General features: G+C 58.5%; 6 protein-coding genes across 6 annotated transcripts; 3 read left to right on the top strand and 3 right to left on the bottom strand.

Moving 5' to 3' along the window:
• Window positions 1–736: 736 nt before the first annotated feature.
• On the top strand, window positions 737–5,101 carry PSEUBRA_000993 (ABC transporter-like protein; the record flags this gene model as incomplete). Its single annotated transcript, XM_016434320.2, has 1 exon — window positions 737–5,101. One exon carries the CDS (start codon window positions 737–739, stop codon window positions 5,099–5,101), a length of 4,365 nt encoding a protein of 1,454 aa, XP_016294385.2.
• A 177-nt stretch (window positions 5,102–5,278) lies between these two features.
• PSEUBRA_000992 (Ribosomal protein S2) lies at window positions 5,279–6,379 on the bottom strand (the record flags this gene model as incomplete). The annotated part of the gene is made up of 1 exon (XM_016434299.1): window positions 5,279–6,379. One exon carries the CDS (start codon window positions 6,377–6,379, stop codon window positions 5,279–5,281), a length of 1,101 nt encoding a protein of 366 aa, XP_016294384.1.
• An 803-nt stretch (window positions 6,380–7,182) lies between these two features.
• PSEUBRA_000991 (Heat shock protein 70 family) lies at window positions 7,183–9,436 on the top strand (the record flags this gene model as incomplete). The annotated part of the gene is made up of 2 exons (XM_016434321.1): window positions 7,183–7,702; window positions 8,097–9,436. The coding sequence occupies 2 exons, from the start codon at window positions 7,183–7,185 to the stop codon at window positions 9,434–9,436; spliced, it is 1,860 nt and encodes a 619-aa protein (XP_016294383.1).
• Window positions 9,437–11,795: 2,359 nt separating this feature from the next.
• Window positions 11,796–15,047, top strand: PSEUBRA_000990 (Hydrophobin; the record flags this gene model as incomplete). The annotated part of the gene is made up of 1 exon (XM_016434311.1): window positions 11,796–15,047. The coding sequence occupies one exon, from the start codon at window positions 11,796–11,798 to the stop codon at window positions 15,045–15,047; it is 3,252 nt and encodes a 1,083-aa protein (XP_016294382.1).
• A 786-nt stretch (window positions 15,048–15,833) lies between these two features.
• Window positions 15,834–17,003, bottom strand: PSEUBRA_000989 (uncharacterized protein; the record flags this gene model as incomplete). The annotated part of the gene is made up of 1 exon (XM_059464492.1): window positions 15,834–17,003. The coding sequence occupies one exon, from the start codon at window positions 17,001–17,003 to the stop codon at window positions 15,834–15,836; it is 1,170 nt and encodes a 389-aa protein (XP_059321103.1).
• A 2,499-nt stretch (window positions 17,004–19,502) lies between these two features.
• Window positions 19,503–24,278, bottom strand: PSEUBRA_000988 (Initiation factor eIF-4 gamma, MA3; the record flags this gene model as incomplete). The annotated part of the gene is made up of 1 exon (XM_016434254.1): window positions 19,503–24,278. One exon carries the CDS (start codon window positions 24,276–24,278, stop codon window positions 19,503–19,505), a length of 4,776 nt encoding a protein of 1,591 aa, XP_016294381.1.
• Between the last annotated feature and the right edge of the window lie 1,006 nt (window positions 24,279–25,284).

Here is a 25,284-nt window from a genome sequence, read left to right as displayed (position 1 = left end):
CCTGAGCGACGTTGTTCGAGAAGACACTTGCTCAGCAACGGAGAGCTCACCCAGGATGATGGTGCCGTAGATGGAAAGGTTCGGACTCCGCAAGATGCTGGCTGGGCGTTGCAAGGGTACGATGAAGGACCCTTGCGACGGTGTTCATGCGTGATACCGTCCTTGCTGAGGCTTGCGGTGGCTCCTATCGCTGGCGAAGGTGTTGCACAGCCTAAAAAAATGTCTCGCGCTCCAGCAAGCATCCTTCGGCCAACCTACCAAGAAGGGCTTGCTTTCGCACTGCCAGCTCGAGTCGACTCTAGGTCTAACATTCCCAAAAAATGCGACGCAAATCGATCGCCGATTCGACCGCCGCACGTCCGGTTGTCCTCGCGCTGCTTGACACGAGACAAAGGGCCTGGACGTGAGAAATTCGCCGCCGGTCCCTTTGTTCCATCATCTCAAGCCAAGGGATACGAATTCTCACGCCGCGGTGTAGATGGCACAAAGGGATGGTGGTCACAATGCAATGTTGTAGGTGAGGCTTTGCGGAAGGCTTTGTCCGGTGAGATAGCGGGGGCTGGCCACTGACGTGAGGGTGTGGCAAGGGTCGTGGAGGTTTGAGGTTGACATCGTCTGACTTCTCCACAAGCCGTCTCTCCTGCTCGTTTGAACGTCGTCGCTGTTCGATGCTGAGCACTATCTTCACCACCATCTTTCATCGCCTATAGCTTCATCTTAACGCACCATGATCAAGATGGGGAAGCACGAATCAACCACGACATCCACGACATCCACGACATCCACCACACCCATCAGCACCAAACGATCCTCACCCTCCACACCGCTCGCCAAACCCACCATCCGTCTCCTATTCACCTTCCTCACACCACGAGATGCCCTACTCCTCCTGCTCCCAGCTCTGCTCTGCAGTCTCATAGTTGGACTCGTGCCGACTGCAATGTCCAAAGTGGTCGGTCACGCCTTTGACGCGTTCACCTCGTACAACCCTACGCTCCTTCCACCCTCCGCCATCCCGTCATCTGCGCATCATCGGCTGATGCACTCCATCCTCTCCTCGGTCTACTTGCTTCTTGGGCTAGCAGCGGCGTGCTTTGTGATCAGCACGCTGAGCGTCAGTGCGTGGATCTGCTTGGGGGAGCGTGCGGCGGCAAGGGCGAGAAGGGCGCTCTTCGAGGCTGTCATGGGCAAGAGGCTGGCGTGGTACGATACAGGAATGGGTTTGTCGAACGAGGATGGGGAAGAGGAGGTTTCGCCGGCGGGACTGATGACGAAATGCGCCAGGGAGCTCGACGACCTTCGTGTAGCGCTCTCGAGAGAGGTCGGCAATGTCGTACAGCACGTCACGACGGCGCTGGCGAGTCTCGTGCTCGCACTGTACACCAGCTGGAGCTTGACACTGGTGATTCTGGCGAGTATTCCAGTGGTACTAGTGCTCACTGTGGTGACCGAGATCGGCGCGGCAAAGTGGCTACAGAGGGAGCGAGTCAGTACTGCACACGCCACGTCCATGGTCGAGCGCGTCATCGAAGCCATCAACACGGTGAAAGCATTCAACGCGCAACGCAAGGAGACCACCCGATTCGAAGCCGAGCTTAAGCAGGGGTGCAAGTCATGGCGTAAAACGCTGCTGTGGTGGGCTGCACGATTCGGTGTCACCAGCGGTCTGGTCTTTGCGACGTTTGTCCAAGGGTTCTGGTTCGGCAGCCACCTGGTGGGCAAAGGGAAGATCACGCCGGGTCAGGTCATGACCGTGTTCATGGCGAGTCTGTTGGTCTCCTCGACGATGGGTCAGATCGTTCAGGCGCTAACGTACATCGATAAGGGCAAGATCGGCGCTGCTAACCTGGTCAACCTGATCAACTCGCCGGATGTCCCGCAACACAAGTTGCGCACTTCGAATAGCACGGCTTCGATGCGATCATCTGGCTATACGGACGACAAGACACCCCTCAGTCCCGGCTTCACCTCGCCACGCTCCGACATCTTCACAGTCAACACGCTCGACTACGATCCCCGTCGCGCGCGCGCGGTGCCCATGTCGATCGAGCGCATCCCCGCCTCACCCTCAACGCCTACCACCTTCACTCACCGACACCGCGCGCGACGTCGCGTGCAGAACCTGCGCCGCATCGCTCCCACCACGTGTCTTGGCGAGATCCACCTGCGCAACCTCTCCTTCGCCTACCCCTCCCGACCCTCAACGCTCGTCCTCGACAATGTCAGCCTGTACTTTCCCGCTGGCGAAACGACCTATGTTGTCGGTGGTTCTGGTTCGGGTAAATCCACGATTGCCCAGCTCCTTTTGCGGCTGTACGAGCCAAGCGGGGGAAGCATCCAGATCGACGACCAGGTAGCGGACTACCTCGACCCAGCCTGGATCCGTCGTCATGTCGGGGCGGTCTCCCAGGACAGCGTCGTCTTCGACATGAGCGTGCACGACAACATTGCGCTTGGACTCGCCACCTCCGACGGCATGGCTAACGTCTCACGCGCCGACGTGGAGAACGCATGCCGACTAGCCCTCCTCCACGAATTCATCCGCGATCTGCCCGACGGGTACGACACGATGCTCGGCGCCAAAGGCACCGCACTTTCAGGTGGACAGAGGCAAAGACTTGCCATTGCGAGGGCGAGACTGCGCGACCCATCAGTGCTCATTCTCGACGAAGCTACCTCTGCGCTGGACCCAACAACGCGACACCTCGTACATGAAGCGATCAAAGCATGGCGCAAGGGAAAAACGACCATCGTCATCACCCACGACCTGTCTCAGATCGAGGATGGCGATTTCCTCTACCTTCTCGAGAACGGACGGTTGGTCCAGCAGGGATATCGCGCGGATCTCGAGGCGAAGGTTGGAGCGTTTCAACGCATGGCGATGCAGCAGAGTCGATCGAGTGGACAGCCTGACGAAGAGGAAGCAGAGATGGTGCAGCAGCAGGTGGAGAGGACGTACGACGAGCCGAGCCGGCGGCAGAGGGGGAAGTACCGGTCGATGCTGGGTTGGGAGAGGGAAGGGGGGATCCTGTCGGAGCATCTCTCGCTGATCATCTCGCAGAAGCTCGAGAATGTGCCTTCGCATCTCAAGCCGTTGCGGCTGGCGGAGCGGCAGGCGATCAACAGCTACTTTGAGGATGCAGAGGCATTGAGAGCGACTGGGTCGAGTGCGAGTCATCGCCGTGCGCGGAATGGCACCGTCGAGCGCAAACGATGGGATGCACAACCTATTCCTCATTCCACGGACGCAAGTGGCTCAGTGACCATTGTCCCCTCTTCCGAGGTGCCAAGCCGCATGCCCACCGTGCGCGAAGTATCGTCCATCCTCTGGAGGACCATCCCTTCCCGCGCCCTGTTGCTGCTCGGCATGCTGATCTGCGTCCTAGCCGGAACATTGACCACCATCTTCTCGTTCATCCTCGCCAAGCTCCTCGCCACCATGGGTCGACCCGATCAGTCCGCCACCGTGCTCAGATACTCGCTCCTCGTGCTGCTCATCGCCTTCCTAGAGGGAATCTTCGCCTTCACGCGCTACCTCTTCATGGAGACCCTCGCAGACGAGTGGCTGCTCACTCTTCGAACCTCCTCCTATCGCAACGTCATCTCCCAAGACCGAACGTTTTTCGACCGACCGTCGCACACCCCCGCCCGCGTCTGCCAGAGCATCGTCAAGGACGGTGACGATGCACGTGGACTTGTCGGTCAGATCATCGGTCAGCTCGCACTCATTGCGTCCATGATCACGCTCGGCATTGTTTGGGCCATGGTGGTTGGCTGGAAGCTGACGCTGGCAGGTGTAGCCTTCGGACCGGTCTTCTTGGCAGCGACGTTCCTCCAGAGTCGCGTCATCGGACATTACGAGGCGAGGAACAAACTCAAGCGCGAAATAGTGTCCGCTAGGTTTCACGACATGGTGAGCCATATTCGGGCGATACGGACGATGGCGCTAGAAGGCGTGTTCGCCACAGCGTACGGTGCAGCGGTGGACGATGCTCAGCGATGTGGGATGAGGAGCGCTGTATTCGCTGGGTTCGGACACGGACTCAGCGAGGCCCTGACGTACATCGCCGAAGCGCTGATCTTTTACGTCGGCGCAAGGTTGATTGTGTCCGGGGAGTACGATTTCGGACAGATGATGCAGGTGTTCAACCTGATCATCTTTGCGGTGACGTTTGCGGCGCAGATGCTAACGTTCTTGCCGGGGTTGTCGAAGAGTATGAAGGCGTTGGCGGATCTGGATTTGCTTTTGCAACCGCATCCGCGCAGTGAGGCGACGGGATCGCTCACCAGAGATGTCAGGGGCAACATCGAGTTCCGCCATGTATCCTTCGCCTATTCTGGACGGGACACCCATCAGGTGTTGCAAGACGTCGACTTTGGCGTATCTGCTGGCGAAGTCGTTGCCATCGTCGGCGCGTCTGGGTGCGGCAAGTCGACGGTCGCTGCCCTCCTTCAGCGACTCTACCACCCGACCTCCGGCGAAATCTTGCTCGACGGCACCCCCATCGACACCCTCTCCGTCGAATGGCTGCGCGAACACATCTCCGTCGTAGGCCAGAACCCCAGCCTGTTCGACACGTCGATCGCGCACAACATCGCCTACGGCGCCAACGCCAAGATTTACGAAGAGCCCCTTGCGCACACTCGCTCCTCGCTGGCAGAAGCAGACTTAGCGATGGTCCAAGACGCAGCACGTGCAGCCAACGCTCACTCCTTCATCACCACCCTTCCCGGTGGATACGACACCAGTGTCGGCGGCGCGACGGCCAAACTTTCGGGTGGTCAAGCTCAACGTCTCGCCATAGCCCGCGCGCTGATGCGGGTGAGAGCAAGAGTGTTGATCTTAGACGAATGCACCTCGGCGCTGGACGTGGCGAATCAGCAGGTGGTGGTCGAGACGCTGTTGGCGGATGAGTCAGAGGTGAGGCGGAGAAGGATGACGACCTTGGTCATCACGCACAATGTCGAGATGATGCGCAGGTGCGATCGCGTGCTGGTGCTCAAGGAGGGGAGGGTGGTCGAACAGGGCAAGTTTGAGAATCTCGTCAAGATGGGAGGGTACTTCGCTTCGCTCACGAGAGGTGGGGAGTGGACTGGATAGATTCGCTGCTTGGACTCGTCGGAACCTTTGATGTGCACAACGCTTTATTTCGCTATACCCTGTCTCAATAGTATATGTTTTGCCACCGCTGTGTATCAGTCAAGTGAACGATCTGCACAAGGTCGGTCGATGAGTACGATATCACAGATGAGTTGAATTGCTGCGTGCGTTTGAACTTTAGTCGTCCTGCTCAGACTCGCGCCTCATCTGGCTCGGCTGCGATCGGGTGCGAGGATCAAAGTTGGCGCCCTCGATGCGTCTCTGGAGCGTCCTGTTGACCTTGCGTTCGATCTTGTCAGCCTCGTCCAACTTCTTCGCCCTCACCTTGAGCCCTTCCTCGCCAGCCTTGGACAGCACGCCGATGATGAGCTCGACGCTGCGAATGGAATCGTCGTTAGCCGGGATCGGGTAGGTGACGGACCTCGGGTCGACGTCCGAGTCTGTGATGGCGATGGTGGGGATGTTGGCCTGGGTAGCCTCTCGGATCGCAAACGAGTTCTCGACGGGGTTGAGTACGATGACGAGATCCGGCTGGAGGGTTTGCGAGGCGAGTCGGTTGGTGTTGCCCGCGCCGGACGGGTCGATGTCGTCCATGGACTTGAGGATCGCTGACGCAAGCAGCTTGGGCGCGTTTGTGATGACGCCTGGCATCCATCTCTCGGCAGTCACATGGAAGCCATTGCTGCCCAGCCTCTTGGTTGCAGCCAAGACAGCCGCTTGCTGACCAGGACGAGTGCCGACAAACAACACAACACCATCGCGCTCAGCAACCGCCTTGACTACCGACGCGGCTCTGCGCAGCGCCGGAAGCGTCGCGCGTTCCAGATCGAAGATGGCAACGCCGTGACGCTGACCATAGATGTAGGGCTGGTTAGCCGATTTCAGCGAGGAGAGCGAGTGGCCGACCTGGGCGGTAGAGGCGACAAGGTGACTGAGCGTGAGCTTGTGCGCGTCGATGGGATTGAGACGCAGCTTGTGCGGTCGGAACGAGTTGGCGCGTGTCTGGGTGCTGCCGAGGTCGGAGAGCTGGTTCATGACGGTGCGCCTGAGGCGACGCTTTTCGAGCGCATCGTCGGCGGTGTTGGTTTCGGCGGACTGAGGAGCAGCAGCGACGGCTTCGACGGCTGCGGCGGCCGCTTCTGTAGAGGAAGGCTGAGCATCGGTGGCCAGACCACGAGTGAGAAGAGTGGAGCGAGGAGCGGCGGTCTTGGAAGGAAGCGAGCTCCTCAGCAAGCTGCCGAGGGTAGTCCTTGAGGTGCTGGCGATCGGGCTGGCCATGATCGCGACAGAGTGGTGCCGAGACTGATCGTAGGTAGGGGTTGACGATGTTGACGATACGGTCGCGATCAAGCCAGCATGAGCTGTTGGTGCTCGTGTGAGCTCAGCCGATCCACTTTTTTGGACAGGCGATAGTCGGAACCGTTAATTCTTCTTTTCGCACGAGACACGGGGATCTCGATGTTCAGGGTCCTTTGGTAGCCTGTGCCGCAGCAACTCGTTCTTGTATTCGAAGGTGAAGCTGGACATTTCAGGCCCTGGCCAGCCTGAATACAATTTCCGCGAGCCGATAATTTAACTGTTGAAATGGGAATCTCAAGCCAGGGTCTTTGTGCTTGCAGCGTGCGACCTTTCTTCCAAAATTTTTCTTCCAGCTGCAGCACGAAGGAGAGACGGCTAAGCGCGTTTCTTTTTGAATCTGAGAAGAAATCGACGACTCCGCCAGCTGCTGCCTCGAAAAATTTCAAGCAGCCCAGAAAGGCGAGCAAGCAGTTGGCTCGCCCGTCAACCAACCAACAGCCAGACAGCCAGCCAGCTTGGACCACAGCCAGCCTCGAGAAGAAACGGGCGCACGAAAATTCCTGACCAAAAGTTCGATTTCACGGCAGCACGCCAGCCAAACCACACAGAGTGACCGCCGCCTGTGCGTAGACTTTTTCCACTCTGCAAAGGCAGAAAGAGGCGAAAGAGTGCCACAGACAGGCGTCAACAGCGAGCAAAGCTTTTTTGGTGCTTGCTCGCCATCCTTCTTTCCTCCCCACCTTTCCCCTTCATCATCCCCCCAAACCCAAAACTTCGTCATCATGTCCAGCGAGGTTCCTGCTACTCCCGTCGACGAGACCGTCTACCAGGGCGCCATCGGCATCGACCTTGGTACCACCTACTCTTGTGTCGGTTGGTGGGTCAACGAGCGTGTCGAGATCATCGCCAACGACCAGGGTAACCGCACCACCCCTTCCTACGTCGCTTTCACCGAGAGCGAGCGTCTCATCGGTGATGCCGCCAAGAACCAGGCCGCCATGAACCCCCGCCAGACCGTCTTCGACGCCAAGCGTCTCATCGGTCGCCGATACGATGACCCCGACGTCAAGAAGGACATGCAGCACTGGCCCTTCACTGTCATTGACAAGGATGGCTCCCCCTTCATCGAGGTCAACTACCTCGGTGAGACCAAGCAGTTCTCCCCCCAGGAGATCTCCTCCATGGTCCTTACCAAGATGAAGGAGATCGCCGAGGCCAAGATCGGCAAGGAGGTCAAGAAGGCCGTCATCACCGTCCCCGCCTACTTCAACGACTCGCAGCGTCTCGCCACCAAGGATGCTGGTACGTATTTGCTTCTAGAATTGACCCGCCATCGACATTCTGCTCTGCTGCCGGCAACGACAAGGACGCATACGCGGCAAAGGAGGAGGACGACCCAAGTAACAAGGACAACAAGGAAAGGAATGCGCAGCGATGATACAAATTTATTCCATGCTAATTCCGAGGCTCTCCAGCGATGCGGAAGCACAAATATTTTACTAAGAACGGCTAGCTGAGCGCATTCCGTGGCAGCATCGACGCGGATGGACAAAGGTCGACATGGAGGATGTCCAAAGGTGGAGCCGGCCAGCAGCATCAGCAGAAACGATGGCCGGGTCGAATACCTGCCTCTTGATTCTTGCTATCTCAAGTCACTGACCTCTTCTATCCTGATATCTGCTATCGCACTCAATAGGTTCCATCGCTGGTCTCGATGTTCTCCGTATCATCAACGAGCCCACCGCTGCCGCCATCGCCTACGGTCTCGACTCCAAGTCCTCGACCGAGAAGAACGTCCTCATCTACGATCTTGGTGGAGGAACCTTCGATGTCTCGCTCCTCAACATCACCGGTGGTGTCTTCGCCGTCAAGGCCACCGCTGGTGACACCCACCTTGGTGGTGAGGACTTCGACAACGCTCTCCTTGACCACTTCAAGAAGGAGTTCGAGCGCAAGAACAAGCTCGACATCTCCGGTGACCCCCGTGCCGTCCGCCGTCTGCGTTCGGCCTGTGAGCGTGCTAAGCGCACCCTCTCCTCGGTCACCCAGACCACCGTCGAGGTCGACTCGCTCTTCCAGGGTACCGACTTCCAGGCCAACATCACCCGTGCCCGTTTCGAGGAGATCAACGCCGCCGCCTTCAAGGGCACCATTGAGCCCGTCGCCAAGGTGCTCAAGGACTCCAAGATCCCCGCCGACAAGGTCGACGACATTGTTCTCGTTGGTGGTTCCACCCGTATCCCCAAGATCCAGTCGCTCATCTCCGAGTTCTTCGGTGGCCGTCAGCTCAACAAGTCGATCAACCCCGACGAGGCTGTTGCTTACGGTGCCGCTGTCCAGGCCGCTGTTCTCACCAACCAGACCAGCGACAAGACCGCCGACCTTCTGCTGCTCGACGTTGCCCCTCTCTCGCTCGGTGTCGCCATGCAGGGTGACGTGTTCGGTGTCGTTGTTCCCCGTAACACCCCCATCCCATGCAACAAGACCCGTGTCTTCACCACCGTCGAGGACAACCAGACCCAGGTCACCTTCCCCGTTTACGAGGGTGAGCGAACTCAGTGCAAGGACAACCGTCTCCTTGGTGAGTTCGAGCTGACCGGCATCCCCCCTCAGCCCCGTGGCCAGGCCGAGCTCTTGACCACCTTCGAGATCGACGCCAACGGTCTGCTCAAGGTCTCTGCCCAGGAGAAGATCACCGGCCGCAAGGCCAACATCACCATCACCAACTCGGTGGGCCGATTGAGCTCTAACGAGATTGAGCAGATGATCAAGGATGCCGAGACCTTCTCCAAGGCCGACAAGGACTTCACCGCCAAGCACGATGCCAAGAACGACCTCGAGGCCTACGTGCACTCGGTTGAGGAGACCATCTCGAGCCCCGCTGCCAACCTCAAGCGCCCCGCCAAGATCCAGATCGAGCAGGAGCTCACCAAGGCTCTCGAGCTCCTCGAGGTGCAGGACGCTTCGGCCGACGAGTACCGCCGTGCTTCGCTGCGCCTCAAGCGCTCCATGCAGAAGGCTTTCGGTGGCCGTTAAGCGGTTGCCTGCATTGAAAAAGGGTGAGCATCGCATCTCGCTCACCTCGCATCTCCTGCAAACCAAAAAAAAGGAACTCGAGGGTCTTTCAGGTCGGGCTACTCTTGACCTGACGATCTGTGCTCAGCAAGATTTCCCACATCCGACCTTTTGTATGCATACATTCCCTGCAATATCTTCCCGTACGCCCATGTCTATTTGTGATTGTGTGTTGATCGTCGTGTAGGCTGCTCAAGTCATTCGAAACTGGATCGAGAGATCTGATGCGGATGAAGTTCATGCAGTGAAGGGCAGCGGGAAAGAGATGACGAGCTCAGCCGGATACAATCAGTTGAGGCTGCGTGAGAGGCGACACCGATGCTCTCAGCCGGACATCCACAGACTCAGTGCCAGTCACTCTGATGATGTGAGAACCAATTTGCCTCGCGCAGGGCACCTCTCGACAGAAGTATGACTTCTGCAGCTGGATCGGACCGAGGGAATTTGACGTGCAGCGGTGACAAGCGCACAAGCTCGTCGCGTCAGCCACATTCCACAGGCTGCAGGCTGCAAATGTTGAAATTGTCCGAATCTGAGCTCCTTACCGCACGCACACACACTCGCTTCTGCGCCTCTCTCCTCTCTCTTCATCAGTCACTCAGGTGCGGTCGGCTGTCGGCTGAGTTCTCAGAAAACGTCAAGGAGCGCCAACGACAAGGAGACATTCCGCATCATGCACACTCAGGCTCGCCACTCTCCTTTCATTTGACCCGGATCTCACCCTTGCTTCCAAGCGAGCTGGCGCGCATGGCTGTCCACCTTGGCATGACCGCCGAACATGGCCACATCTTCATTCGCCTTTCGCCATTTGCCCACTATCCAGTTCGTGACTGTCGCAAATCCTCCGTAGGCGCTGCCCGCATTTCTGCATGCCAGTCAACGGCACGCCAACTTTCCGGGTCGCGACCTACCCATCACGCCTCGACCCTGCCCATCGCTGTCGTCTTCTTCTTTCGTCTGTTCCCAAAATGACCGATGCATCTGGTCCGCCATGACCTCGAATCATCTTCAGCATCTCGGTTCGGAAGGATCTGCATCAGCTCAAATCAGCCAGAGCTGAATGGTTCTGTCTCACTGATGCACACTCACTTCTAGCACAGCAGCTTCGATCGCACCATTGATGATCTGCAGCTCGTTCTCGCTTACAAACATGGATCTTCGACGCTAGTGCGCTGTTCCTGATCAGCGTGAGCAGCCGTGCATCTTCGTCTCCCGAACAGCGTCAGGGAGCGAGGATGAACGAGCCGCTTTCAAACTCGACGCGAAAGGCTCTGTCCCCATTTGACCGCTGCATTCCCGACAACAGCTCCGCACTTTCTGCTCACGACAGATGCGGTCCTCGCTCGTCAAAGTCTTGTCAGCGCCATGTTGGCTAGATATCACCCTGTGCCAGGCATTGTCACGCAACAACGAGGCTTGATATCGTTTACGGACGACTAGAAAGCACGAGTTTCTGTCTTGATGGATCATGCCAATGTCGATGCAAATGTCGTGTCCTGCACCGGGACCCGCACAGCAAAGCAACAGCTGCTTGCTTGATACTTCCGGAATCTCGGCGAGCGACCCAGGATAACATGGCGTCTGTTTCCTTGATTCACGAGATATGCCGCAATGGTTCATTCCTATGTCTCCGAATAAGGTTGCCAGCGCCGCATATCCTGTCATTCGACTGATGAGGCGTCTCTGCGATCCAGTTGCGCCGGCCTTGGCACCTCCTCGCTTGTACCTGGTCCGTGGTCCCCTGTCCGCAATGCACCTGCCTGCTGCTTCGGAATCTCCTGCACATCCTCCCCTCGCTGATGACAGCAAACACTAGCAAACACAGCCTTCTAATTTCTTCTCTCTCCCGGTCTATTGCCATGCTGCTGCTGCAAACATGCCTCGGAGAAACCTCGCTCAACGCCGGCTTTCAGCGAATGCGGCGCACGCCACCGACTCGATTGTATCCTTTCACGAACGTAAGTCTGCCACAGTCATGCTCGCTCTCGAATCACAGATGCAATGTTTTGATCCTCTCACTGTTCCTTCGATACAGTCGAGCGAGGTCGACCGCGAAGCAATCACTGCCACACCCGTCCTCGCGCTTGACGGAGCACTGATCAGAGATATATAACCTCGACTCTCTTGTCCCTCTTCGCTTCCGTCTCTCAAGCTAGTTTTCCTCTCCTCTCCAACCTTGTTCCTGCTGCTGCTTCCCTTCCCTTCCCTTTGCTGCCCAGTCCAACCACAAGCGACCAACACCGCCTCACCACATCGACCACACAACACTCTCTTGACACTCTCTTGACCTTCAACTCTCCAACCTCTCGACTCAACAACCATGAAGTACCTCCAGTTCCTCGCTGCCGTTGCAGCCGTCTCTGCCTTCTCTGGCCCTGTCCTCGCCGGATTGACCGTCGACAACACCAACCAGGTCGCCCCCGTCCAGGGCACCGTCGCTGCCCTTTCGCAGGTCGGCAACCTCCAGCACGTCGAGCGCGGCGACATCAACGTGGAAAACCATTCTCAATTCGCTCCCGTTCAGGGCACCGTCGCCGCCCTCTCTGCGGTCCTCAACGAACAGAGCGCCAAGCGCTCCCTCAAGGTCGACAACACCAACCAGGTCGCACCCATCCAGACCACCATCGCTGCTCTCTCTCAGGTCCTGAACGAGCAGAAGGCTGCCAAGCGCGACAACGTCGTCAAGAACGACAACCAGATCCTTCCCATTGAGGCCACGCTCGCTGCCCTTTCGGCCGTTGCCAACGGTCAGAACGCCAAGCGCGGCGATATCAACGTGGACAACAGCGCCCAGTTCCTCCCGGTCGAGGCCACCCTCGCCGCTCTCTCTGCCGTCGCCAACGGTCAGTCTGCCGGCAAGCGTAACGCTCCCGACTTTGATGTCGAGAACACCAACCAGGTTGCCCCGATCCAGGCCACCGCCGCGCTGCTCTCCGAGGTCGCCAACCTGCAGACAGCTCACGCCAAGCGTTGGGCCCACGAGAGCACCCACATCGACAACACCAACCAGGTGGCTCCCATTCAGGCTACTGCTGCTCTGCTTTCGCAGGTCGCCAACCTCCAGTCCGCTGGCCGCAAGCGCTGGAACCACCACGACCACGATGTCACGATCGAGAACACCAACCAGGTGGCTCCCGTTCAGGGCACGGTTGCTGTTCTTTCGCAGGTCGACAACGTTCAGTCTGCCAGCAAGCGCGACGTCACGGTCAAGAATCACAACCAGGTGGCTCCCGTCCAGGGTACCGCTGCTGTCCTCTCCCAGGTCAGCAACGAGCAGCTTGTCTCGCGCAAGGCTCCCGACTTTGATTCGGTCGAGAACCACAACCAGGTCGGTGCTATCCAGGATACGGTGGCCATCCTCTCCCAGGTCCTGAACAACCAGTCTGTCGAGAAGCGCAAGGCTCCGGAGTTCGATGTCGAGAACCACAACCAGGTTCTGCCCGTGCAGACCACGGCTGCTCTGCTCTCTCAGGTCCTCAACAGCCAGAGCGTTGAGAAGCGTCACGGCAAGAAGCACACCACCAAGGTCTCGAACCACAACCAAGTGGCTCCTGTCCAGATCACTGCCGCTACCCTCTCGCAGGTCCTCAACAACCAGAGCGTCGAAAAGCGTAAGGCGCCCGAGTTCGACTCGATCATCGAGAACCACAACCAGGTGCTCCCCGTGCAGACGACTGCGGCTCTCCTGTCGCAGGTGCTCAACAGCCAGTCTGTTGAGAAGCGTCACAACGACAAGCCCGACATTGTCTTTGAGAACCACAATCAGGTACTTCCCGTGGAGGCGACGGTTGCTCTCCTGTCGCAGGTGCTCAACGGTCAGAGTGTGGAGAAGCGCAAGGCTCCCGAGTTTGACTCGATCGTCGAGAACCACAACCAGGTCGGCGCCATCCAGGACACTGTTGCTATCCTGTCTCAGGTCTTGAACAACCAGTCCGTCGAGAAGCGCAAGGCTCCCGAGTTCGACAGCTTCGAGAACCACAACCAGGTCGGCGCCATCCAGGACACCGTTGCTATCCTGTCCGAGGTTCTCAACAATCAGAGCGTCGAGAAGCGTCATGGCAAGAAGCACACCAAAGTCGAGAACCACAACCAGGTGCTGCCTGTTCAGGGCACTGTCGCTCTCCTTTCCCAGGTTCTGAACAACCAGTCGGTGGAAAAGCGCAAGGCTCCCGAGTTCGTCCTTGAAAACCACAACCAGGTGGCTCCGGTCCAGACCACCGTCGCAACCCTCTCTCAGGTCCTCAACAGTCAGTCGGTCGAGAAGCGCAAGGCTCCCGATTTCACCTCGGTTGAGAACCACAACCAAGTCGCTCCTGTCCAGGGCACCGTGGCTGTTCTTTCTCAGGTGCTCAACAACCAATCGGTCGAGAAGCGCAAGGCCCCAGAGTTCACCTCTATCGAGAACCACAACCAGGTTGCTCCGGTTCAGGGCACGGTGGCTGTCCTCTCACAAGTTCTGAACAACCAGAGCGTGGAGAAGCGCAAGGCTCCTGAATTCACTTCGATCGAGAACCACAACCAGGTGGCTCCCGTCCAAGGCACCGTTGCCGTTCTCTCTCAGGTGCTCAACAACCAGTCCGTCGAGAAGCGCACCAACGGCGAGACCAACATTGTGGAGAACACCAACCAGGTCCTGCCTCTTCAGACCACCATCGCCGCTCTTTCCTCGGTGCTCAACACTCAAAAAGCCTCTCGCTCGCTTGAGCTGTCGAACACCAACCAAGTCGCGCCCGTCGAAGCGACGCTCGCCGCGCTCTCGCAAGTCGCCAACGATCAGGCCGCCAGCAAGCGCGATGGGCTCGTCAACGACGACCAGGTGGCGCCCGCAACCGCCGTCACCGCTGCGCTCTCCAAAGTGCTGAGCGGCCAAAAGACCCGACGAGGTGAGAACCCAGTGATCCAGAACAACGTGCACCAAGTAGCCCCAGCTCAAGCGACCCTCTCTGCCCTCTCGGATATCGTAAACAGCGCGAACACCCGCCGAGCGCTGGATGTAGAGCAGTTCGAGGTGCTCCAGCGTGCCATTGAGGCATTGCAGGCGGCGCTGGACAAGACGAGCACGGGGGATGCGACACACAGCGTGGACGCCTTGACGGGGTCGGCTGAGCACCTGGAGAAGCGAGATGGCGGGCTCAACCCTGGTGCGCTGTTGGGCGGGGCGATGGGCGGCCTCTCGGTGCCGGTGGGCAACGAGGACCTGTTGAAGGATCTGGCGAAGCGATGGGCGGCAGAGGCGGATGCCGAGATGGCCAAGCGCACCCCTTCCGTCGACGGCAAGGGTCAACGTCCTCGTCCTCGTCATGCTCGTGAGCACAACAACAACGGCCAGTGCTCCGTCGGCGCCGCCCAGTGCTGCAGCCAGGTGATCAACGACGAGGGCAAGAAGAAGACGCTAGCCGGTCTGCTCGGGTTCAACAGCATTGCGGGCGACATCGGTCTCAACTGCCAGCAGATCCCTGCCCTCGGCGGACTGGCGTTGCAGTCGACGTGCAAGTCTTCACCCGTCTGCTGCACCAATGTCTCCCAGGATGGTCTGGTCAACATCGGATGCACCTCGCTCCCCATCAACTGAGGCCCACAGCGCAGGGCTTCGATTTTGCTCCAATTTTCCGATCGACACGCGTGGTCGCCCTCACCGCCGCTCCCGACACACTTGGTCTTTCGTCTCTTTTGCTCGGTCGTCACGTCTCTCTCTCGTCACTGTTCTTGTCTCTTGCATGTCGCCTTTGGCACGATTTTCACACTCGTTTCGCTCCATTCCCCACTCGTGCAGCAGCAGCACTCTTCCCTTCCTCAGTCGTCAGGCCACCGTACGACTCTCCCTCCCCTCAAACGGTCCAACCCCGCCCCTCTCCGAATCTAGCTCTCCCTTCCCTTTTCCCGTTCGTTCCCTGGCTTTCCCCGTTTCGATCGCACCCCACTTCCCTTGCTCCATGTCCCAAAGCTTCGGTCGTCATCTCTGTCTCCTGTACTTCTGCGTGGTTGGTCGCCGTCGCAGAGGTGCAGTCGAGATTGTCGTCGCTGTCATTGCTCACTTGACTTTCAATACACTCGATCGTTACACTACTTTGCTCGCTTGCGAAGTCTCAGGGCTTGATTGGACAGGACTGTCTAGCATATCTTGAGATCATCATAAGGGGGAACAAGGCTGGCATTTGATTTCAAAGCTGACTACATTGATACGGTCGACATCACGGGGGCTGAGAGGTGGAGAATTGAAAGTGTCGACGACGGTGGGGGGATTTTGAGTAGTCATCATGTGGCAGGTTTTGGGGAAATCAAGGCACGGTCTTGAGTCTTTCAGGAGACATGAAGTCTCTGGTAGGTGTCGTGATCACCCATCGAAGTCGTTCGAGAATCACTTTTTCAAGCGCTTCTTGAGCCGTTTGTTGATCTCGTCGTTGCGCAGCCGATACTGATGAAGCTCCAGCTCGGAGAGCTGCAAGATGTCGTTGAAGAACTCTTTCTGCGGAATGTTCAAGATCGCGCGCACGAGATCGCAGCTGGGATTGCCGTCTTGCTGAACAGCACCGCCTTCAGGGGTGGGATCACCCTCGGCCGTGACGTGTGACGTCGGTTCGTCAGCGGAATCGGTGCGGGCACGCTTCGCCAGGGGCTCTGATGTGCCGTCGGGAACCTGCATCCGCTGGTCGGCAGAAGCTTGTTCAGGGCTGTCCGCGGTCTTGTGAACGGTCGAAGGGGAGGGAACACGTGTAGAGCTCGAAGCGACGGCGACAGAGATGTTGGTGCTTGAAGTATGACCGGCCGGTTGATCGCTGTTGCTACGGGACGGAAGGGGGTAGACTGTCGGACCGGAAGTGACGTTGGTAGAGCTGAGACCTCGCTGTGCAGGAACCGACGTCTTGTTGTGAAGCTCGGTCAGAGCTGAGGACGTAAGCGGCGCCGGGCTGGGAACGATGGCTGCAGAAGAACTGTTCTGCGGATCAGCACTGGACCTCTTGAGACTAATCTTGACGCGTGGAGTCGGGGAGGCTGCCAGGACGGGAACGGGATTGACAGATGCCGACTGTTGCTGGTCTCGAGGTTGAGGGGTCGGAGTACTTGAAGGCAGGACGGTGTCACTAGCCGTGCTGGACTGCGTTACAGGTGCTGTGATCGAAGCAGCAGCGGGCTGCCTGACAGGTAAGCTCGAAGGGTGGTTGTGGACGTCAGACATGGTGTCGATCTCCCACCCTGAAGAATTCTCGGCTGGTCCCAATCTGATGGAGTATTGGCAATATGGTAGCGGCCCGGTGTTGTATCGGTTGCATCTCAGGTAGTGATACGATGCGTAGCCACCCCCGCCCTTCAGTAGATAGCCTTCGTCCATCGACCACCGAGTCAGCATGAGTTGAGCTTGCTCTGCGGTTTGGAAAGGAACCAGGTATTCCTGTGGGACGGGCACGTGATACTGGACCGCGGCACATTGCCATCGCGAGCCTTGCTGTCCATTGTTCGAATCCCCACAGCTACGAGCTTGGGTCGCCAGAGGTGCGACGAGCGCTGAGCTGGGAGAGGCAGTATACATGGACCGGTTTGACGGGGCGGCAGGTGACTCGCCAGGAGTGTTGTCCGGGGGATGGTTGTGTCGATCCTCGATGACGTGCAGCCTGAACCTTTCAGTGCCCTGTATGATGTCTACTTTAAGCTGATAGGAACAGGGGTCTTCAGTGTCTTTGTATTGGAAGCATCTGAGGTAGCAGAAAGTAGACGTCTTCCTCGAGACGGTTAAGAAAAAGCCTTCGCTTAGAGCCCACTTGGTGAGGTGAAGCTCACCGGCTATCAACGACCCAAATTCCGTATATTGCTGCGGGACCGTCGTTATGAAACCATTTTGCTCGGATGAAACAGAGGCTCGCAGCGAGAGACGGGGTCGAAGACGTGAGGTCATAGCTGATGTGTCGCCCTCAGAAGGAAAGGTGTTGGATGAATCCATGTATGTGTCGTCGTCCGATTCGGGAGGAGAGGAGTCGTGGCTGCTGCTTGCTGAGGAACACATGGGCAAAGGCCACCGATGACGGGGCGTACAAATCTGAGGTATCGCAGAAGAAAGGTCAAGAAAGATGTTTCTGTCGACGAAGCGAGTTATATACAGGAGACGAATTGCTGCGCATTTCCTCGTTTGGACCGAGCTCCTTCTGAGAGACTCAGAGGAAGGGGACCCAGCTTGCGACTGAGCTCTCGAAAGGCACTGGACCGCAATGGGTCTGCGTCCCTTTTCCAAAGAACTCCAGAGCTGGCGGCTAGGAGTGGACGCCGTCGCTGTGCTACTGCGATTCGCTTGGCGACGCGCGTCCCTTTCAGCGATCAGCACCGTGACAACTTCGAGGTTGTCCGTTGATTCTCCCACTCAATTACTTCGGGAGACGAGCCGATTCTCGAGCCTTTCGTCGTCCCGTTTAGCGATTCTTGAACCTTATCGCAGCGTACGGACAACATTTCTTGCCAAGAGACTTCATTTCGCCGCGCTTCACCTCAGTCTTTCTGAACGAAAATGCGCCGTGTCCCACACTTTCAATGCACCATCAGACTTCCGCCCACCAAAGCTGCAAAGTGTTCGAAAGAAAGGCTCGAAGTATCAATCGACGGCATTCCAGCAGCAGCTTCCGGATCGACTTTTGCGATGCAGCAGCGCAACAGCCGAAATGTCTCCCGGCAGCGAATGGAAAGAGGCAATGCTTCGTGCAGGTTTTTAAGTTCTCACGGTTCCCACGCCTCCTTCCTTGCCAGTCACATCGTCACCCCGATCTCATGCTCGAAGGTCCTGCGCACAGAGCATTCCGACGGCTGCCCTCCTCCATGCTGTGACTGGATTTGTTGGGGATGCCTTCGGTAGTCAAATGTGATCCAAAACGAGGAATAAGCTTCGTACTGATCCATTCCCAGCTCTTTGACATAATCCAGTATCTACTGTATCTCTACTTTGCCCGATGCAGACCTGTCCCCTCCGACATCTGGATCCGCTCTGCCACCGGTCGCGATGCTCTGGGTCTCGCTCTTCGTCTTGGCGCTCTACTTGCCCTGCCTCGTCAGGGAGGTGAGTCGATAGAGTCCTCATGACTGGTTTGAAATCGCGCTGCGACATCTCGAGCCGAACGCGGACGATCTGTCCACACAGCCAATGACAGCTCTCACGGACCCGTCGACGCTGCGCAGCAATCGACCAAAACCCTCACCCTAACCCTATCCTTGAAAAACCACATCCATCAGCGAAGCAATGAGACCCCAGCATCGCACACCTCCCGCCTTGTCCTACTGAGACACGACCGACATCATCTTATCCACCTGGGTCAAGTCGTACTTCCTGCTATTCACATTTCTCGACCTTGCTCTACAGGGCTCAGCACAGACACGACTCACTACAGACATAGGTACAACAACCTAGGACACAGCCACACATTGGCGGAAACGGCAGGAGCTCTTCGACTGTGTGTGATATGTACAAAGCTCCTCTTCGTGAGCGAAGAAGAGACTATCGGAATCGGTCGTCGTGATCTTTTTGTGGATTTTCTCGAGTCGCGGCATCGTTCGTGTCTGATCGCGCTGAGTGCGGAACGGACAGCGGCGACGCGTTTTCTGTTCGGATCGTTTTTGTTTCGGTTGGGGAGAGTTTTGGGAGTAGGACAGCAGAGTGATCTGCAAGTCGCGTGGGTGGTGAAGGCGACGCAAAAGAGCGTGCGAGCAAGTGCGCATGCGCGAGTCGGTGGGAAAGACGACGAAAAGAAGGAGAGACGACGTTCCGAGGTGGGCTGCGAGGAGATGGAGTCAAAGAGACCTGCCGAGATCTATAAGTCGAGGACGAGGTGGTGGTGGGTGGATGATCCGCTGAAGCTTGAGCGATCGTCGAAGTGGCGTGGCGGGCGACATCGACTGTGCAAGGCCTGCTGGCGATGGAGAAAGATACAGGAACACAGGGACCATCGCAAGACAGGTGGACCTGCACAGGACGAGGGGGAGAGGGCACCGCCACACGCGTTCGTCACATCAGAGCGACGCGTGGGTGGTTGCGCGCAGGCACGAGGACATTTCATTCCTGAGCAGCGGCAACCTTTTCAAGGAGCTTGTCCTTGGGGGTCTTGAGGCCTTCTCCCTCGATCTTGCCGGCCAGCTCCTCGATCTTGTCCTGCGACAGCTTGGCGCCCACCAACAAATCGGCGACAAACGAGTAGATCGCGGGAATGTCGATGGCAGCGTCGTCCAAGAACTCCATGTGCGGCTCGAAACCCTTGAAGGCGGTGTCCTCGTCGAGGTGACCATCTTCGCTGAGCTTGGCGAAGAGCGCGGCCACGTTGGCGACGTCGTCCTTCTTCTTCTCGATGGCGCTGCCGACAATCGCATCGACGAACTGGGATCGTCGCGACTCTGGCAAAGTGTTGAACGCCTCCACACCCTCGTTGACGTCCTTGATCTCGAGGAACTCCTTGATGTCGTTGTTGATCTTGCGCTTCGCCTCCTCGTCCGACATGTCATCGGCAGGCTTGGCGCTGTCGTCCTCACCTTCGCCTTCACCCTCAGCGTCGGCCTCGTCCTTGCCCTCACCGTCCTCGTCAGCGCCAGGAAGGGGCTTGGTACGAGGAGCAAGGTTGAGCTTGGGTCGCTGTGGCTCCTCGCTGGGTGCGGCATCGCCCTCGCCGGCCTGGTTGAGCAGCGAGAACATGTTGGTCTGCGAGCTGGTGCGGGTAGGAGGCTGGCTGCCATCTTCGGAGCCCTTGCCCGGGGCCTTCCTGCCCAGCATGGTCGAGGGACCGAACGAAAGCGGTCGGCCTGAAGTGCCACGCTCGATCTTGCCAAAGTGCGAAAGATCGCCGGCCTTGCTGGGACGCGGTGGCGGAGCGGGACCACCGCCGACGGTGCTCCAGCCATCGGGGCCATCGCCACGGGCCTGGCCACGCTTGGAACCACCGCGCGAGATGGGGCCACCTCGTGCGCGCATGGCGTTCTCGGCGTCCCTCTGCGCCTGCTGCTTGGCAGCGTCGGCGTGGATCTGGGCGATGGTCTTGGGCGCAGAGTTGTCGTGTCGGGGGACCCACCTGGACTCGCGCAGCTCGATCACGTCCGTGAGCATGAAGCGCATACGCGAGTTGATGGCAGCCTCGTTCTTGGACATCTCCTTCATGCGCTGGAAGTAGACATCCATGTGGCCTCGAGCCTTCTCGGTGTCGAGCAGCTTACCGACAGTGGTCATGAGCTTGCAGAGCGACTCGATCTCCTCCTCTTCAGGATCGGTGGCGTTGGCCAGCAGCTTCTTGATGCAGAGGTGCATGATACGCTCTGTCAACATGCTAAGCTTGAACAGCTCGCCGATGAATCGGACCAGACCGAGACCACGTCGCTTGGCCTTTTGGGCCTCGTAGTACTCGTCAGAGAGCAACTCGGCTTCCTTTGGCTCCTCCGCGGGCTTCTCTCCACGCTCCTCAGCGGCCTTGGCGTCAGCCTCGGCCTTGTCGTTGCTGTCCTTCTTGGCCTTGTCCTCGGCCTCCTTGGACTTGGCAGCAGCAATGGCAGTATCGCGCTGGGCCCAGCCGCGCTCGAAGTCCTCCTGACATCGGTTGAGGAGGTACTTTCGGAAGAGCGAGCCACCCACAACAGGCTTGCCGTCGGTGGTGCGCAGGCTCTCATCCTTGACCTCTTGGCTGACCTCCTCCATGAGCTTTCGGCAGAGACGAGCGTACATCTCGGACCATGCAGCCTCGTCGGTCGCCTTTTCGAAAATGAGCTGAATGACCTGTCGCAAGGTACGGCCATCGTCCTCCGAGACCGACTTGTTGGCCCACTCGAGGATTTGGTTGGAAATGGAATCGAACTTTTCGAGCGTGAGCTTGTTGAGCAGCGCCTTGACCTTTCGCTGCACCAATTCGGGCGAGTCGGCCTTGACGGTGGCGCCACGGCTCCATCGGTTCTCCGAGTTGGCGAGAGGAACCACCTGATCGAGAGGGATCGTGGGACCTCCCTTCTCGGGAGGGTTGACCTGAGGACCACGGCTCGAGTTGGGATCGCGCTGGCGACCACGGTTGCTCTTCGTGCGACCACCGTTGGGAATACCGGTGCCCATCATGTCACGAGACGGCAAGGCAGTGCTGCCGCTGCCGGTTCGCGAGAGTGGTTGCGATCGTGCGCCAGCGTTGAAAGAGCCCATAGGACCGCCGAAGGCGCCCATAGCACCGCCACGCGCACCGGAAGCAGCGGCGAAACGCTCCTCGCTGGTCTTGGCTGGGTGGCTGAAAGAGCCGATGCCACCCTTGCCACCGAAGCTGGAAGAGCTGCTGATGCCAAGACCTTGAGCTCGGCCGGGAGCAGCAGGAGGGCCCATCGCTGAAGAGCGTCGGTTGAGACGGGAGCTGGCGCCCATGCCGCCGCTCTCCATGCCGATCGAAGCCAGTGGCGGCAGGTCGACGGGCTTCTCGGTGTAGACATTCATAAACTGCAACAAGAAGTCTCGGTCGTAGCGGAACTTGCCTGGCTCGGCCGACTCGTTGAGCTCGGACTTGGGCGAGTTGATGTTGTCGGGATAGCTGACCTTGCTGAAGTTGTCGATGAATTTGGCGGACGTCAGCGAGGACGATGCGCCACTCGAAGAGCTCTCGGCGGCCTTGGGAGCATGCTGCGATGCGGCAGCGCCCGTGGGCTCGACGGTGACCTTCTTCTTCTTTTCGAGAGCTTCGCTGTCCAGCTTGATGCCGTTGGCGGGAGTGCCGAGCGTGCTGAGGGGCTTGGCAGGGAGACCAGCAAAGCCGGGAGTGCCAGGGGTGCGAGGAGTTTGGGGAAGGCCAGGGGTCCTTGGTGCATCTTGTGCGGAGGGGGGCACAGACGAAGCTTCGCGAGCCATGCGCTCGACATCGGCGACGGAGCTGCGCATGCCGGCGGCGTCCTTGCCGTCGCCCTCCTGGTGCTGCGAGGCCTTTTCGGTGTCGATAGGAGCAAGCTTCTTGGGCTTGCTGTCTTCAGCAGCGGCAGGCTTGGCTTCAGCAGCAGTGGCGGCAGCAGCGGCGCCGGCCTTGGCCTCGGCGTCATCTTCCGCCTTCTTGGCCTCGTCTGCCTTCTTCTGTGCCTCGGCGTCGGCCTTGGCCTTAGACTCAGCCTCCGCCTTCTCCTTGTCTTCGCGCTCCTTCTTCTCCGCCTCTGCCTTGGTTTTAGCTTCCGCCTCCTCAGCTGCTTTGCGCTCGGCAGCGGCCTTGTCTTCGGCTTCCTTCTTAGCGGCGGCGGCAGCCTTGGCAGCGGCTTCCTCGTCGGCCTTCTTCTTGGCCTCAGCATCGGCCTTGTCCTTGTCGTCGGCCTGCTTTTTGTCGGCGTCCGTGTCCTTGGCGCTAGAGTCTCGCTCTGCCTTCTTCTTGTCTGCGTCCGCTTTGAGACGGGCAAGGAAAGCTTCCTGGGTCTCCATGCGAACAGGAGTGCTCTTGGCAGGCTGGTGCACAACAGTTGGAGCTGCCTTTGAGACGCTCGGCGAACTGACGGCAGGGGCGGCAGCAGGAGTAGCAGGGGCAGGTACGGGCGTCGACTTTTGCGAGACCGAGGGGGTCCTCTGGATGCTCTGAACATCCACGGCAGCTTGTGTCTCTGGGTTGACAATACGGATGGCAGCGCTCTGTCTCTTGACCTGAGGCTCAAATTGGCGTGCAGCCGGGCTCATGGGGTTGCTGAACGAGTGCGAGGGCGAGTGATGAGCGTAGCTGGTAGCAGGACTGAAGCTGGGTGTACGACCGCCCTGGGCGAGCGACATGGGCTGGTGCGCAGGCGAGCTGACATTGCTGTGACCGGTGGAGGGGGAAGGAGGCACGTTGGCGCCTCGGCCCGACAGCGGCGTCGAAGGAGCCATGTTGGGGGTGCCGGGAAGACCGTTAGGACCCATGGGCGACGAACCCATGTTGGCGTGGCGTGGCGAGCGAGGCGTGCCGGGCATGTCGTAACCGGACTGCTGCTGCTGCTGGTTCTGCTGTTGTTGCTGCTGCTGCCAGTGTTGGGGCACGGGCTGGTAGCCGTATCCGGGGTGGTAACCGTACTGAGGCGGCGCGTAGCCCATGGGCTGCTGGTGCTGCCATGGACCACCCATCGCCTGCATAGCCTGCATTGGAACGGCGTTGGCCATGTGAGGCGAACGCGGCTGCTGGGGACCGCCCTGAGGGTGGCCATGGAACTGCTGATGAGGGGGACCCTGAGATGCAATTCTGGAACCCTGAGCCTGGTGTGCTGAGGGCGAACGTTGAGGCTCGAACGGCCTTGCGCCGGGGTGGTGAGGCGTGCCTGAGGGCGGCCTCAAGTTGCTAGAGGCATGACGAGCGCCGCCTTGCTGGTTCTGCGAAGGAGCATGCGGCTGTGGAGTGGATGGTGCCGTGGAAGGAGCAGCCGCGCTCGACGCAGATGGCGAGGTGGATGCGGTGGATGCTGTAGCCGGGGATGGCGCAGGCGAGCCAGAGCCCTGGAAGAGCTTTTGAAAGTCCATGGATTTGGCAGGGGTGCCGTTGCCGGAAGCTGCTGAAGGAGCGTCCGACTTTCCGCCAGCGAAGCCGATGGTGGTCTTTTTGGAGTTGGAATCGTTCGCAGCTACCGAGCCAAAGACGGTAGGTTTCTCTCCGTGCAAGTGCTGACCAGAACTAGGTTGAGCAGCGGGAGACGAGGAGAGCATAGCGTTTTGGTCGTGAACCGAACCAAAGTTGATGGCGGCGCCGGGTCGGGCGTTGGCGGCAGCACCTTTGGGGAGGCTCACTGCAGACTGACGACGAGAGTTGTCGGCGGCGTTTGCATCACCGTTGGGACCAGCGGCGGCGACGTGGTTAGAGTTGCCCGCTGGACTGGAATCACTCGACATGGGCAGTGAAAGATGTCGAGAAGCAAAGCAGCTAGGGAGAGCCGCTTCGTGAGGTAGAGCGCGCGAGTGGTGGTGGTGGTTGAGAGGACGGAAAGCTCTGCTAGAAGAGGGGATCTGAGCAGAAGCGGTGAGGGTCCGAGTCGAGCCAGGTACAACACAACCAAGTGTCCACGTCAGCAGCGCTTCGAGATTGCTTGATCCGGCGTCGTAAAAGAGGTCGATCCAGACGAGAAAACCGAGTCGACGAGCCGTTCGATCCTGCCGATAGCGAGGCTGAGAACTAGGCCGAGGATGTCGAAAAGGGGGGAAAGAACCAGGTCTCTCCTGACTTTCTTCTCTTGATGAAACCCAAATGTCCTTCGAACAGAAACGAAAGACAACGAGCTGCAAAGAGGAAAGGTGGAAGGAAGAGAAAAGGAAAGGGGAAGAGGGAAAAAGAAGACCTCGCTTCGTCAAAAGAGAGAGGGAGGGTCTGTCGGTGAAGAGTTGAAAGAAAGGACGAGGAGGAGCCAGCAATCCATTCATCAGGGCTCAGTTGGCGAGACCGGCAGCCAGCCAGCCAGCCAGCCAGCCACGGCGATCCGTCGCAAATTTGACCAAGCAGAAAGGAAAAATCACGCTCACAGGCGTTCTTGTTATTACTAATTTAGAAGAAAATAATCTATTTATTGAATTAGGAGGAGTCGGTTGATGCTAGTGCTTTGGCGTCGTGAAAACTACGACTGAACATCGAGACTGATGAAACCGTTCAGAGGAAGGGGTCCTCTACGTTTGCCTGGCACATCAGACTAACGATTTGAAGTGTTAAAAAAGGCTCTGCGAAGACGCCTGAATTCAGAGGGGAAATTGAAAAGATGTTAGTAAAAGTTCGTAGTGACACACGAAACCGGAACAGAGGGCGTGCTTACCTTTGCCATTCGATGGCAGAGCCGAGCCGACGAGGCGGCCGGCCAAACGGTGATGGCGAGACGTGCGAATATGCGTATGTGTGTGTGTGTGTGTGTGT

This window comes from Kalmanozyma brasiliensis (genome assembly GCF_000497045.1).
Source record: "Kalmanozyma brasiliensis GHG001 unplaced genomic scaffold PSEUBRA_SCAF11, whole genome shotgun sequence".
In the NCBI taxonomy this organism is placed as follows: domain Eukaryota; kingdom Fungi; phylum Basidiomycota; class Ustilaginomycetes; order Ustilaginales; genus Kalmanozyma; species Kalmanozyma brasiliensis.
The sequence above is the reverse complement of the archived record's forward strand: the minus strand, read 5'-3'. Positions and strand labels throughout refer to the sequence as shown.